Raw genomic sequence first — 15,662 nt, forward strand, 5'->3', positions numbered from 1 at the left:
AAGGTTTACACCAATTATTTCCAATATATCTGTAAGTAATGTTATCAGCAGTCCAAACATTCTTCATCTGGTCTACAAGACCATTGCAATAACCAAGAAACAATATTTCACTGCTGCAGTCAAAATAAGAGGAAAAGAACATGTGCACACTTCTGTAATAACTCTGTGCTCCCTAACTGGTAGCAGTAGTAGAGTCCGACCAGAGCTAAGTGGGAACAAGAAGAGTTTTTATCTCTTTAATGAACATGTCAGTCATGTGTGGACACGGCTAGAGCACGGACTGTCCTCAGAGCTGCTTAGATAAACTGTAGACAGACGTGCAGCTGGCCGCATTGCAGAGGAGAGCTCTAGTAGCAGAAAGTTACAGAGAAAACGAAATGAAAAACTATTTTTCTGCTCTCTGATTCTGGGCCTGATTCATCATGTGATGTCTGCACTGTAAGAACCCAGAGAGCCTTCAAATCCTGTCTGTCCTGCCTTTGCTGCTTAATGTCAGACTTGTCTCACTGCAGATTCCTGTGTGGGTTCAAGCAGCAGTTTATAGCCAGCAAAAAAAAACCCCCAAAAAACTGAGTATGTTCGTTCTTGATACAATTGAGACCTGGAGACTTTGTGTCACATTGATTAGAAGTGAATCTACCATCTGTTGTCAAGAGATGTCAAAAGAATAGATGAAGTCTCCCTAAGTGTATGCAAACTAGATGACAGAAGTATCGCAGCTACACCAGGATAATATCACAGCAGTATCACACAGCTTCCTTTGCCTGTCCTGATGGATTTGGGACATTCGCATTAGGAATCAGAGCACCATCCTTCAGAATGAGATGTGAAATTATGTCATTATGTAATTGACAGAAACATTTTAATATTTAAGCCTATAATTGTGGGCTACAAGCAAGCTGCTCCTTATCATCAAGCTAAGAGGGCAGTTAGGTAGAGAGTCGGAGCCAAGTTTACAGCAATTATCTCTCTCGTTTTGTCTCAAACTCAGTCTCGGGGGCGCATTTTACGAGTGGAACTGAACTAAAGAAATTACTGTGGGGCGAGGGAGCTGATCGGAGTCTGAAAACAGCTATGTCTAAAGGTAATGAAGCTGTGAGCTGAGAGCAAGAGATGACAAACTGGCGCCTCTCCAGCAGGACCAGATCCGCTTCATAACTGCAATCCCCTCGTTTTACAGACCTAACATCAAGAGTTCTCTTCTTTGTCAGCACAAGTGCAATTATCCACAAGTCGCAGCACGCAAGCATACCTTTTAGTTAGCAGGTGACGAAGCAGAGGACCAAACACTCTACTCAGTTGTAAACCTTGCACATTGCTGTCACAGCATTCATTACACAGGAGACTAAAGCATAAACAGTAGCGTGATTAAGTAATTAGTTAGATTCTTACTTATGCAGAGAGCAGTGTTGTCAAAGTATTCAGAAATTAAGAATTTAATTTTGTCTTTTGATATTTGTGGCTGAAATTACTTCAGAATGACTGTTTTCATCAAATATGAGGACCGGTTGTTAGAACCATCCCACCAAATGGACCAATTCAGCCCCCTAGAGTGCGGTGGAAAGTGTGGAAATTGCAGTGAAGTCATTAATATCTGACATGAGGTGATGTCAGTGTTACTGTGAAGAAAATAGTCGGTCTCAGAAAATCAGTTTCAACAAGTTGTTTGAATCATAAAAAGTGAAATACTTCTGTTGTTCAACATTACCTGTCAAGGTTTTTTGCTTTTGCAGATTCGGTGAAATATGCAGTGCACATGTGGTAATCAATATTGCTAAATATTACTACAATTATTATTAGTGAGAATCTCAGATGTTCATCACAACTTTATAAATTGTTTGTTCACTGTTTTTACAATATACCTGTAGTTCTAGAAAGTCAGGTTATTATGCAGCTTTGTTTATACATTACCCATAAACAAGAGTGAGTTTAACACCCCTGGTCTTTGTTTTTCATCTTTAATATAATGCTCATTCTGCTTATCAAGGTCTCTTACCCCTTCCTGAAAGACAAAACTCATTTGGGAGGGAGTAAGAGACAGCCTTTGCATACAGGAAGTCCTGAGGGACTCGGTCAAATGCCAAATCTTAAGTCCACAAAACACGTAGACTCATTGGGCAAACTTCCGTGCATATTAGGTAACCTCGAGACGATTAAAAAGCTCGTCCAGTGTTCCACGACCAGAATCAAAACCACATTGCCCCTCTTTAATCGTAACTTTGATTTAAAAAAAAAAAAAAAGGACTCTCTTCCCCAGCAGCTTGGCATATAAGATGGGACCAACACCCTAGTCTCCCATTCCATTGGCTCTGTCCCCAACTTCCACATGTATTTTTGTTGTGCCTGAAATGAACAAATAAATGAATGAAATGAATGAATGAATGCTGCACAAGTGTGTTAACCAAAACAGCCTTACAAATCCCAGCTTTTTAACACGACAATGATGAGCAAGTCAACCCACCACCCCCAAATTCTGCTCCTGCTACATAAGGGATATCAGTGGGACTTAAAATATCCTCAGCTGCAGTCAGGCGGTACTGCATCCTGACTGTGCACAGTATAGAGTCAGGATTACACAGTGTGATATTCCTGCTTCCTGTTTCCAAGAATTGCCTTAAGGATGACCGAAAGTCTTGCTTACCGAACTCCTCCAACATCCAAATTTTGACTTCAGCTGTGGTTGCAACCCACTTGGCCTGTTGGCCTGACTTGTCGGCTGCCTGTGAAATCAAACTCAATAGGACTACTTCTTCAACTTGACAGCTGCCCTCTGGTGTCCAATATCTGGTTTGAGGTTACCACCAGACCAGGCACCAACCACTGAGTGGACCAGACCAGGCACCAGACCACCAGTCTCCCTCAGAATGCTGTCAAAGCTCTGCTGGAGGTGGGAACTGAAGATCTTGTAGATCAGGGCCTCTGATAAGTGAGCACCCTCTCACCACCTGGTTTTGATTAGTTGAAAGCTTTGCTCCACTCTTTACCTTAGTGTCCAACACATAAGGTCTGATGATATGATTATAAAATCAATCATCAAGTTCTGACTTAGGATGTCCTGTTGCCAAGTGCACTAATGGCGAAAAAGTGATTACCATGAAAGCAAAACAAATACAAAAACACTATTATTTTGTAAGGCTGTACCTTCCAACGGTCACACAGTTGTTTACCATGTGAGCATTGAAATTCCCCAGCAAGACAGAGTCCCAAGCACGTAAGGCTTTCAGATTGTCCCCACAAATTCACTTGAAGCTGTGTCACAAAAGTCTATCAGGTGATATTCTCACATAGACTAAGAACTCTCACAAGGCAACCAGCCAATAAAACAAATTAAGAAAAAGCAGATGACTCAGCAGATGAAGAAAAGTAAGCACAATCTTTCCAGTATGTGAAACTATGTCTAATTTTATTCCTGCTCTTGATTGTAGTTTGGAAAGATGTAGTTCTCCTGCTAGGTCTGCATCTACATCAACAAATATACATATTATAGATTTACAAATTCAGATTTCCAGTTCTCTCATTCCAGTTTAAACTTGTACATCTCAGTTGTCTCACGCTTAAATAGGCTGCCAACGCAAAAGATGCTGGAAGCCACTCTGGCTAAGTCATTTGCACTTGTCCACCAGTAAAAGTCACACATAATAAGTAATTAAATCACAAAAGGCAATGATCATAACAAACAAAGACAGACTTGAGTGCCAGCGTACACGGGTAAACTCCAGGAGAAGAACAGGTGCTTCAAAGAGGAAGAAGTTCTCATGTGGCTTTCTTTGATTTGACTCTGCTCTGTTCATCTCCCAGATTACTCCTGGCTTTCAGGGAAATAAAACACATCACAAAGAGAGTGATGTTTCTTTAAACGGGGAAAGAAAGGTGATGTGGACGCAAGCCAAGCTGTGTCCTTATCATCCGGAGGGGCTTACTGCACAGGTGACACACGATTTGCAAGGAGGGCTTAACTTGTCATGATTTCAGCGAGGTGGCGGGAGGGAAGAGCCTCATTAGCATTTACGGAAAGGCCCAGAGCTGCATACATAAACAATGCTGAACAAGGCAAATGCCACTTTTAAAAGAAATACTGGAGATGTGGGAAAAAATGTTTTCTTTGGATAAATAATCAGATTGTTGAATGAGCTATATTGGGCATTAAAGTAAAAATCTAAGTATATATTTTACTTTAGTGACAGTGTTTTCTGAAGATGATGTCACCTTACTGACTACTTTATTAGATCTACATGTGTAATCATTCGAGGCTGTTCCAGCTCACATTTTACTGTTTGGCTATATCATGAAAAGTCTCTGCTTTGCGATTGTGGGGATGGAGTTTTGCTGGCACGGTGTGAGAGTTGGGTTATTTTAGGAAACAGTCACGCTTTCACAGACTCAAAACATGGCTGCTTTAACTGCTCATTGCTGGAAAAAAAACACATCTAATGGACAAAGGAAAGTAGTTTCTAAATCACTAATTCAAGGTTAAGATTACATTTTAATTTTTTTGTGGACAAAATATTAAACGTTCCACTTCATCCAATTTCTACTGTAAAGCCTAGTTTAGTATTTAAAAAATGTAACCACTGACATACTGAATTTAAAATATGCAAGAGACTTTTACTCTTTAATCTGAATCTTGGTCATTTACACTCATGTGGACAAGAAAGTTTTCACAGGAATCTCTGAAAAACCAAGAACACCCCACGAATCACAAGTTTGGCAGCAATAAGTTTAAGTAATCGTTTTCAGCATCTATACATCAACTTCTCACATTCTTGTGGATGACTTTTACGCATCTCTTCTTTACAATGTTGCTTCAGTTCATTGATGTTTACGGGCTTTCATTTATGCACAGCTCTCTTAAGGTAATACCCAACATTATTTCAGTTTCAGTTGAAGTCTGGACTTTGGCTGAAATTGGGTCATGGACAATGATCCAAAGCACAGCGACAAATCTGCTAAAAAAGAAAAGCATCAGGATGTTGCAGTGGTCCAGTCAAAGTTTATCTGTTGGACAGATGTCCTCACATTGGACTTCAGAACACTTTGGTACTCAGAGGGGTTCATGGTCGACTCAGCCAGTGCAAGATATCCAGCACCTGTGGCTGCAAAACAAACCCAAGTCTTCATCCCATCCACCACCGTGCTTTACAGCTGGTATGAAGTGTTACGTTTTCTCCAAATTTGGTGCTGCACGTTATAACCAAACATCACTTTGGTCTCATCTCTCTGAAGAAGTCTTGTGTTCAGATGCCACTTTAAAACATAGCCCATACTGATATATTCTTTCTCTTCACAAGCCATGCTTGTTATTGTTTTTCTAATTTTACTGTCATGATCTTTAACATTTAACATGCTAACTGAGGCCTGTACAGTCTCAGTAAAGCTCTTGGGTTTTCAGTAGTTTCTCTGAGCATAGTTTGAACTTGGTGTGAATTTGCTGGCACTTCCACTCCTGAAAAGATTGTGGCATTGTGTTAACGCACAGTTAAATGCTCCAGACCAGCAAAATGCCAAAACCTTTGCTTTCATTGAGGTGCTCACACTTGCTGATGATCAATTAAGCAAGTATATTTGATTAGAATTACCTTGCTGTGACTTCTTAACTACCATGGAAGCATTAAGGGTCTGCTTAAGTTTTTCACAAGAGAAGAGTCCTGCATTTTTTTTCCATGACTGCAACTAAGAGATAAAAATTGTGATTTTGCTAATTTGCAGGTAAAAATCCATTTGGTTGTAGATTTAAATTTGAAAAAAATCTGATTAAAAAGCTTGTTTAATGATTATTTTAATAGCTTGCAATAACTAAAGAGGAAGCAGGTCCCCCAGGATATCCTCTGAAGATTTCTGTGAATTATAATAAAATAAAATAAATTAACTTTTATATTTATTTTGCATCAACTGCAATGTAGTGGCGAATTTCTGTCCCAAGCTTCGAAAAAATAATTCTTCCACTTCTTAATGTGAGCTGTTCAGATTTATTTCTGACTCGTACATACAAACAAAAGATGTCACGGTCAAAAAACTATTTGCTGCTACAGCGCACACTTCCATTGCCGTCCTGGCTCACTCTAACCTGCTACAACACATGCGCTGTAATGTTTTCTTACCCGACACAAATTAAACACGCAGCATTTATTCTCTAACAACATATCATACAAAATTAAACATGTAACAATAACTGAAACAGTATCAAAAATATTTCTCTACAGATTGGCTCTAACATTTCCAGCCCCCTAATTGGAGGGCGTGAAGACTGACAATTAGCGAACACTTACAAAAGAGCCAAATAACATTAACACTTCCTGTATCACACATGGTCATTCAAATTATCTTTCACAAAACCTGTAACCGATCAGAACATATACTGTATTTTCTCATTCCAAGTTACATGACATTCTCACAGATCAAGCATAGCTTGTCAATGGGTCTTTCTAAGGTGTTAGTCTTTGTCTTGATGATCACACGCCGCACCAGACCCTTAGCATCTGGAATGACACGAAGAACTCTCCCCAACATCCACGAGCTTCTTGGCGCTGACTCGTCGACCACCATTACAATGTCCCCCACAGTTACATTTCTTCTGACCTGAGTCCACTTTTGACGCTCTTGAAGCATAGGCAAATACTCGCGCACCCACCTCTTCCAAAACAAGTCAGCAAGATATTGCACTTGCTTCCAACGGCGGCGGGAGTATGAGTCTTCCTTTCTGAAAAGTCCAGGAGGCAAACCCGGCTTTTTCTTCATTAGTAGCAAGTGGTTAGGCGTCAGTGGTTCCAGGTCTGTTGGATCATCTGTTACTGTAGTCAGCGGTCTGTCATTTAGTACTGACTCCACTTCACACATTAGTGTCAGTAAACCTTCATCATTGACCAACTGTTCCTTCAGTATAGACCTCAGGACCTTCCTCACGGTTCTGATCTGCCTTTCCCATATCCCTCCAAAGTGAGAACCAGCGGGTGGGTTAAATACCCACTGGATTCCCTTTTGCATGAGACAATCTAGAATCTTTGACTGATTCCACTCTTGAATGGCTTCGCGTAACTCCCGTTCAGCAGCAACTAGGTTGGTGCCATTATCTGAACGCATGACAGATACCTGACCTCTTCTACACACAAAGCGTCTGATGGCGTTCAGACATGAATCAGTGTCCAAAGTGTGCGCGATTTCAATGTGCACTGCTCTTGTTGTAAGGCAGGTAAACACCACACCATACCTTTTTACTGTGCTACGGCCATGCTTCACATTAAACGGTCCAAAGTAATCCACCCCAACATTAGAAAAGGGGGGTTCATCAGGTAGAAGCCTATCCTCTGGCAAATCTGCCATCTTCTGTTCCAGTGGTTTGCCTCTAGTTTTCCTGCAGATTACGCACCTTGACAGAAACTTCCTCACTTCTGAGTTAGCGGATGGAATCCAATACTTCTGTCGCAGCCGTGAAAGCATATACAGTCTTCCACAGTGCCCAATCTTTTCATGTATATCCTGCAAGATCAGTGTGGTGATATGTGAGCCCTTTGGGATAATGACTGGGTGCTTCACATGTTCTGGCATAGGGCTGCACGATAAATCGAAAATTTATTGTCATCGCGATATCAGCCTGCGCGATGGGCCCATCGCAAAAGACGGCGTAAACTGCGATAATTGGGTACCTTAAAATGTTTACACACGTGCTGTAAAGAATTTACCAATCAAAGAAATCCATTTACACATTTGACCAGTCGAATAGAGCCCTTCACGGCATTAACCAATCAAATGGATTAGAGGCCCGCCTCCTACGCAGGTCGGGCGCGAACAACGCTGCAGCAACGAGTCAGAGTTGTAATGGCTGAGAGCGAGACGCGTGACGAGAATGCTACTGAACTCGTGGCTAAAAAAAAAAAAATAGTACCTCACTTATTTGGAGGTACTTTGGATTTGATAAAGACGACGTTCTCCAAACACAGGTACTCTGCAAAACTTGCCGAACACTCGTGGCAACCACCAGAGGAAACACGACTAATCTCCACCATCATCTTCAATACAACCACAGAGAACTGTTTGAAGAGTTCCAGAAAGATAGGGCTAGCCAAACAAAGGTTGCTAATGTTAAGACAAAGAGCGCAGCAGTCCAACAGCCGTCTCTGTATCAGAGTTTTTCAAGTGGAATTCCTTATGAGAAAACGTCGAAGCGGTACAAAGAAATAACAGAGGCCATTACACATTTTTTGGCTAAAGACATGATGCCTATAAATACAGTTAGCAGAGAGGGCTTCACCAGTCTGATACATAAAGTGGACCAGAGATACCGCATCCCCTCACGAAACTACTTTTCACATGTCGCCATTCCACAAATGTATGAAACATGCCGCAAGACCGTCATGTTTGAACTGAGCCAAGCTGAAAACTACGCAAGCACTACAGACCTATGGTCAAGTCGTACAACGGAACCATATATGAGTTTCACAGTGCACTTCCTCACCGAAGACTTTGAACTGAAAACACGGTGTCTAGAGACTGTGTATTTTCCAGACTCCCACACTAGTGAAAATATAGCCCATGTATTACGTGAGGTGTTAGCCAGCTGGGATCTTAAAGAAGATCGACAAGTGTGCATCACCACAGACAACGGTGCCAATGTTGTGAGAGCCACGGAGCTAAACAACTGGGTCAGACTTCAGTGTTTTGGACACAGGCTGCACCTTGCAATCGGTAAGTTTTATTCAAGGCAGATCTTTTTAGCAATGAAAATGTGCTATACATTATTATCAAATTGATATTGATAAGGATAATGTTACCTTTTTAGACAACTTTAGTTATAAATTTCAATTAGTTTTTTTTTTTTAAAAAAAGGTTTTAAACATGACAGTTTTTTTGTTTCCTCTTATTTCTCCAGAAAATTCTATCAAAGATGATGCCCGCATTGCCCGAGCCATTGGACTTTGCAAAAAGTTAGTTGGACATTTTTGCCACAGCTGGAAAGCAAAGATGGCTCTGAAAAAAGCACAGCAGAAGCTCAACCTCCCAGAGCACACACTGATCACAGAATGCCCAACCAGGTGGGGTTCCAGGCAGAAGATGATTGAGAGAGTCCTGGAGCAGCAGCGGGCCATTTCTGATGTCATCTCAGCAGACAAGAAATCAAGACACTTGATTCCTACTTGGCAGGATCTTGAGGTACTGGAGTCTGTCAACCAGGCATTACACCCCCTGCAAGACTTTACAGATGCCCTGTCTGGTGAGAGCTACGTTAGTGTTTCATATGTAAAACCAGTCCTTCATCTGATGAAGACGTCGGTGCTTGCAGAGAAGGAAGAAGACAGTGATTTGACAAAATCAATTAAGAAGAAAATCCTCGAGTACCTGATTACTAAATATGAAAATCCAGCTACCCAGGAACTTATGGACATGGCGTGCTTCATGGATCCCAGATTTAAAGTCAGCTACACCAGCACTGATCGAGTCTCAGACATCAAGACCAGAGTGATGTCAGAAATGGAAGCAGTGGCACAGAAGGTATTCATGCATGCTTATATATAAAACCTTTCAATTCATATTTAGTCCAAAATGTTTACTTTTCTTATAATCTGCTTTCTGTTCCAGGAGAGAAGCTCCGCTGAACCAGAGGCCCAGACAGATGATCCACCCAGTCGTCCCCTGAAGAAGGCAAAAAAGTCCCTGGGCAGTTTCTTCAAGGCAGCTCCAATCCCTACCTCCTCTTTTATGCATCTCTCACAAGCTGTTGAAGCTGAGCTTAACAGCTACTTGCTATCCACGGCCATAGACAGTGAGGAAGACCCCTTGGCATGGTGGAAACTCCACAAAATGACATTCCCACAGCTAAGCAAGCTTGCAAGGAAGTATCTCTGCATACCTGCAAGTAGCTCACCTTCAGAGAGACTTTTTAGTACATCAGGAAACATAGTAACATGTCAGCGCACATGTTTAAAACCTTGGAGAGTAAACATGTTGGTTTTCCTTAACAAGAACTTGCCATAAAAAACATTCACTCAGGAAGGATGAATGCAAGATAGAGAAACCTTTTTTTTTTTTTTCAAAAAATTACAAAAACACACTACCTACATTGTTCTTAATTGTTGATAATATTAGTCTTGGCCAGTACGACCACAAAGGTAGACAATTGTTCTTTGGTGTGTTCCCACAGCAGACAAGTTCTTACCTATAGTTTAATCTAGTAAAGTTTCCACTCCAGTTTTGACTTGCATCATAACTACTTGGTGAGTGGTAAAATGATGAACAACTGCATAGAGATAATTTGCAGTATAATTTAAGTTATGTTTATTTAAAACTAATTATAGAGACCGGGAAGGATGTCTTTCAGAATTCAAGCCTCAGAAATTTTTTTATGGGGGCAATGTTTCAATGTTTGACTGCACTTTGTTGTTACACTGCTAATACAGCAGCTTTCATTAAATAAAACTGTGCAGTAAAACGGAAATTATGTATTTGTTTTTTGTTTTTTTTTTGCTATTTATTTTATCGCAAGTCATATCGTTATCGCAGTATTGATCACAGTTATCGCACATCGCAGGTTTTCCTAATATCGTGCAGCCCTATTCTGGCATCCCAGCAGCTGCGAGGCGACCACCAACTCTCAAAACTCCGTCCTGCATCACGGGATCAAGTTTCCTCAAGTGACTAGTCTTTGTCACACAATTGCCTTTCTTTAACATGGTGATCTCTTCTTGGAATTGTTGACTTTGACAGAACTTGATGATCTCTGTCTCAGCTTGCACCAAATCTTTCAGGGTAAGTGTTGTCTGCATTGATTCGTTGTCTTGTTCTTTCTGTTTAACGTACGTCTCTTTCCTTTTTTCACATCGTCGTAGCAGTAAGTCTTTGAGTTTGATCATCCATGCCACAGCTCTCTTCACTCGATGCCAGCTGGAATAGTGATTGATCAGCTTGTTCAACGTGTGAACATTCTCAGCTGCATTTGTGAGATGTACCATGGTTGCATGCCTCACTTCGCTGTCATCTTTATCAATCCTTTCCTTGTCAGGTCTTTCTGGCCACTGTCTTTCTGGGGTTTTCAGGAAAGCTGGGCCGTGGAACCAGCTTAGATTCTTCATGAGCTTAGATGGTGCAAGCCCTCTGGATGCACAATCAGCTGGATTGATTGCTGTACCAACGTACCTCCACTGCTGGGGATTTGTTAGCTCTCTAATGACCGCAACGCGATTGGCCACGAATGTCTTGAAGCGAAGGTTTTCATTTTCAATATACTTCAACACAGTTGTGCTGTCAGTCCAGAATCTAGATTCAAGAAGATTCATCTGAAGCTCCGTTCTTAACATTTTGTCTGTCTTTGCAGCAACCATAGCTGCAGTCAACTCTATTCGTGGAATAGTGGTTTGCTTCAGGGGCGCCACACGGGATTTTCCCATCATTAACGTACAGTGAACCCGTCCGTCATTGCTGGTCATCCTCAAGTATGATGCTGTTCCATATCCACTTTCGCTCCCATCAGAAAAATGGTGGAGCTGTGCTGTTGCGACAGGACCGAAGTCCAATGGTCTCACACACCTGGGTACGGTTACCTCTGACAGCTGGCACAGCTCTTGTAACCACTTGTTCCACTTATGACTGAGCTGTTCTGGGATCTCATCATCCCAAGCAAGACCCTCCCTGCATAACTGCTGCAAGATCACTTTTGCGGGGAGAGTTCCTGGGGAAAGGAATCCCAGTGGGTCGTAGATGGAGCTGGTGACGGAAAGTATTCCACGTCTCGTCACAGGTCTTTCTTTGATGTTAATCCTGAACTTGAATGCGTCAGACTCAGGGCACCATAGAACTCCTAAAGCACGTTCCATAGGCAGCAGGTCATGGTTCAAGTTCAGGTCTCTGACATCTTTGGCTCTCTCATGCTCAGGGATGAATGAGAGCAAGGCACGACTGTTGCTTGTCCATTTCGTTAGGTGAAATCCTCCACCAGAACACAATTCAGTGAGGTCTGTGTATAACTCCATACCTTGAGTTTCCGTGGCAACAGACTTCAAGCAGTCGTCAACATAAAAATTTTCCAGAACTGTGCTTACAGCTTCAGGTGATGATTTGCTGCGGTTCTCCTCTGCTGTTCTTCGCAGTGCATAGTTGGCACAACTGGGAGAAGAAGTCGCACCGAAGATATGCACCATCATCCTGTACTCAGCAATGTCTCGATTGAGGTCCCCTGCTGGCCACCACAGAAAGCGCTGCAGGTCAGCATCGTCATCCGGGACACACACCTGATGGTACATTGCTTCAATATCTGCTGTAAAGGCTATAGACTCTTGCCTGAACCGTGTCAGCACTCCGATCAATGAGTTTGTTAAATCTGGCCCTTGTAGAAGTTCACTATTCAGTGAAACTCCTTGGTAGCTGGCAGCGCAGTCAAAGACCACCCTCAGCTTCTTTTTTTGTGGATGGTATACCCCATGGTGGGGAATATACCACTGTTTTCCATCCTTGCGGTTTAACTGTGTTGTTGGAACCTCAACGGCATATCCCTTGCTCAACATGTCACTCATGAAGGCAGTGTATTCTTCATGGAGTGCAGGATTCCTCTTCAGCTTGCGCTGAAGGCTCAGTGCACGCTGTAACACTGCACTTCGATTGTTCGGCATCTGAACGCACGACTTCTTCGTAGGAAGACTTATGGAATAGTGTCCATCAGTGAGACGAGTAGAGCTTGACACAGACTCCATAAAGTGGTGGTCCTCTTGAGACATTCCTGCTTTATCATCACAGTGACGCTCTGGAAAGTCGTGGTTATACTGTCGTACAAGCAGTTGTTCCACGTTGTCGATGGCTATTCTGTTCACAATAGCACATGGTTGTACATCATTGGCTGCAGTATCCGTTTCTCTGAGTGGTCCATTCAGAATCCATCCAAGTGCTGTCTTTACGGCATATGGACCATTGTCCTCACTTGGGATCACCTTCCATGGCTCCAATATGGTGTATTCTTTAGTTCCAATGAGAAGCTCCACTTCAGCCTCAATATGAGGCAACCTCACTTCGCGTAGGTACGGCCACTTGTCAACCTCTTTCTGGAGTGGGATGTTCTCTCTGGAAACAGGAATACTTTTCTGTGTGAAGACCTTTGACAGTGCGATAAAGTTGTTGTCTGCCAGACTGCTGACTTCCAATTCTGTGAGCACATAACTCTCCTCTCGACTTTTGGAATTAATGGTCCTCAACGTTAGCTCGGTTCGTCTGCCTTGCACCTTCAGCTGCCTTGCCAAGGCTTTGGTGCAGAACGATGCAGAGCTACCTGGGTCAATGAAAGCGTAAACCTCCACAGCCTTGTCACTCTTGCAGGACTTCACCCTTACAGGTACAATGGCAAGCACGCAGCTGCCTCCAGCCCCAGTACAGGCACTTGTCTCCTTTTCTTCAGACAACCCTGCTGGGCCTTTAGCAGTGCTACCCATATTGACCTCATCGGGAGGCTTCTCTTCCTCATAACTTGAGAAGTGCAACAAACTTGGATGCTTGAGTGAACAAACCTCGCACACCATCTTCTTTTTGCAATCTCTGCTCATGTGACCCTTTAGCAGGCATCCAAAGCAAAGTCCGTTTTTCTTCAAGTAGTCCACTCTATCCTTATGAGTCTCCTCTCTAATCTTGTAACACTCTTGCAGTGTATGAAGTTTCCCACAGAACATGCAAGGTCTTGTGAAGGCGCAGTTGAGTGAAAGGTCACTCTGGTTCTTACTCACTCTGCTTCTTTTGTCCATTTCTGAACCTTGGTTAACCTTGATAGCAAAGCTGCTCCCATGTCTAATGTCTTTCTTCAACTTATTTCCTTGCTGTGGCTTTTTTATAACCTTGTCTGACACTGCTGTTTCAAGATCGCCAAAGAGTGGGTCGGACATGATCTTTGCTTGGCGTTCAACGAAGGCCACCAGCTCTGTGAATCTTGCTCTGTTGCAGCGCCGCTCCTGGATATCATATGCATGGACTCTCCAGCGCTCTCTTATTTTAAATGGCAACTTGGAAATGATGACCCTCATAGTTGCAGGGTTGTCCATCTCTTCCATATAGTCCACATCCTCCATAGCATTACGACAGCTCACCAGGAATACAGAGAATGCGCTCAACGCCTTTCCATCTTCAGCCTTAATTCGTGGCCACTTCGATGCCTTCTCAATTAGCGTGCCAGCAATCTGTAACTCATTTCCATATTTATCTTGAAGCAGCTGCAAAGCCCTTTCATACCCCCGATGTTCAGGCATATGCTGACAACTCCTCACAAGATCACGAGGCTCGCCTCGAGTATACTGCTCCAGAAAATATAGCTTGTCTGAATTGCTATCAGCTCTGGTGTCAATAGCGTGCATGAATGCCCTCATAAACGACCTGTATTCCAAAGGATCTCCGTGGAACACTGGCACATCCCTTTGTGGTAACCGAGCCAGCTGTTGGTTCTTTACAAGCATCTCTGTGATATCTGCCTGTTTCTGCATAACTTGATAAAGCTCACTTGGTCTGGTCTCCTGAAGTGAGACACCATCTTGGCGTTGGCTCGGCCCCTGCAGTGGAGTTCTATGTGTCTTAGGCATGGCCCCTGCTGCAGTACTTGGATCACCAGGATTCCTCCAAGAGGCAGACCTCTCTATCTCTGTTGGCTTCCCTGGTGTGTGTTTTACGTTGCCATGACCATTTTCGTTATTCATCTTCAGGAGGTCACGACGTGGCATTACCGTAAGTCTGGTTTCACTCACTTGAGACTTAACCCCTTCACATTCCTCATACACTTTCACTTTGGCAGTAGACACTGCAATGGCTGTTTCAATTTCCAGTCTTTCCTTTGCAGCTTTAATTTCTGCTTCTTTTAACTCTAGAGCCTGTTTTTCTTTCAGAGACGCTGCTCGTGCCATCAGAGCTGCTCTGTTAGCTTCTTCCTTGACGCGCTCCGACGATGCTGTCGACACCCTTGACGTGTTGGATACTTTAGACTTGTTTGACACTCTAGATGTTTTTGACACTCTGGATGCACTGTCCATGGGAGTTATCTCTTGATCACATGTTTGTATTTCAATCCATGTATTAACTCTGTTAATGAACTGCAAACATCGTTCTGACATTGGCTGAAACCAAAGTTGTTGGTCAGCCTCCTTTTCCTCCTCATCTTTAATACACAGCAACACTGCATAATTGCATTCTTGAAACTCTTCATACAACTTCTTGTAAACTTTCAGTGCCTCTCTCACATCATTTACAGCCGGCAAAATTTCATGGCTCAAAAGTCGCTCAGTTTCATCTTCTTGTGCTGTCACTTGTCCTAATTTGCCTCTTCTCACCTTTGTGAGCTGATGCAGTTTGAACTCCAGACCTTTGTCTGTCATCGCCCTCTGGCTGCCATCACGCGTAACTACACCCACACTGTCATTAATGTCGTCCGCCATTGTAATCATATAACACCGCTAAGCCGTAATGATTTTCTTCGGCACAGCTGTCGGGTGGTGTACTGCACAAACTCCTTTATGCTACTTCCACAGGTAAGATGCATCTGACAAAACACTTTTTACTTAGCTGTTCGCCGTGTTGTTGTATGTAGGCGTCCTTATGCCGACGATCCGGTGACTTTTCTATGTCTCAGTCGGTGGCTCCACCGCGGAAAACATTCCTCCGTTACTCGCTAGTTTTTTGACTTTTATGTAGTGGCGAATTTCTGTCCCAAGCTTCGA

At 42.8% G+C, this 15,662-nt stretch overlaps 2 protein-coding genes and 1 long non-coding RNA gene across 4 annotated transcripts in view; 2 read left to right on the plus strand and 1 right to left on the minus strand.

The window, feature by feature from the left end:
* Positions 1-15,662, minus strand: part of LOC146675114 (zeta-sarcoglycan-like) — a 155,059-nt gene that overhangs the window by 102,916 nt on the left and 36,481 nt on the right. The window lies entirely within an intron of this gene.
* The window catches only part of LOC146675116 (uncharacterized), a 163,069-nt gene that overhangs the window by 32,280 nt on the left and 115,127 nt on the right, over positions 1-15,662 (plus strand). The window lies entirely within an intron of this gene.
* Positions 7,541-10,038, plus strand: LOC146675118 (E3 SUMO-protein ligase ZBED1-like). The gene is made up of 3 exons (XM_085400171.1): positions 7,541-8,679; positions 8,864-9,483; positions 9,571-10,038. The coding sequence occupies exons 1-3, from the start codon at positions 8,208-8,210 to the stop codon at positions 9,964-9,966; spliced, it is 1,488 nt and encodes a 495-aa protein (XP_085256297.1). The 5' UTR covers positions 7,541-8,207; the 3' UTR covers positions 9,967-10,038.

This window comes from Rhamphochromis longiceps, linkage group LG3, assembly GCF_057381845.1.
Source record: "Rhamphochromis longiceps isolate RC_006_pf linkage group LG3, R_longiceps_female_GT1.1, whole genome shotgun sequence".
Classification (NCBI taxonomy): domain Eukaryota; kingdom Metazoa; phylum Chordata; class Actinopteri; order Cichliformes; family Cichlidae; genus Rhamphochromis; species Rhamphochromis longiceps.

Excerpts from the sequence above, each read along its gene's own strand:
- LOC146675118 (XM_085400171.1), top strand. The coding sequence starts at position 8,208 with ATGATGCCTATAAATACAGTTAGCAGAGAGGGCTTCACCAGTCTGATA. Across the intron at positions 8,680-8,863 it reads CAGGCTGCACCTTGCAATCG|AAAATTCTATCAAAGATGAT; the intron begins GTAAGTTTTATT and ends TTATTTCTCCAG. Across the intron at positions 9,484-9,570 it reads TGGAAGCAGTGGCACAGAAG|GAGAGAAGCTCCGCTGAACC; the intron begins GTATTCATGCAT and ends TTTCTGTTCCAG.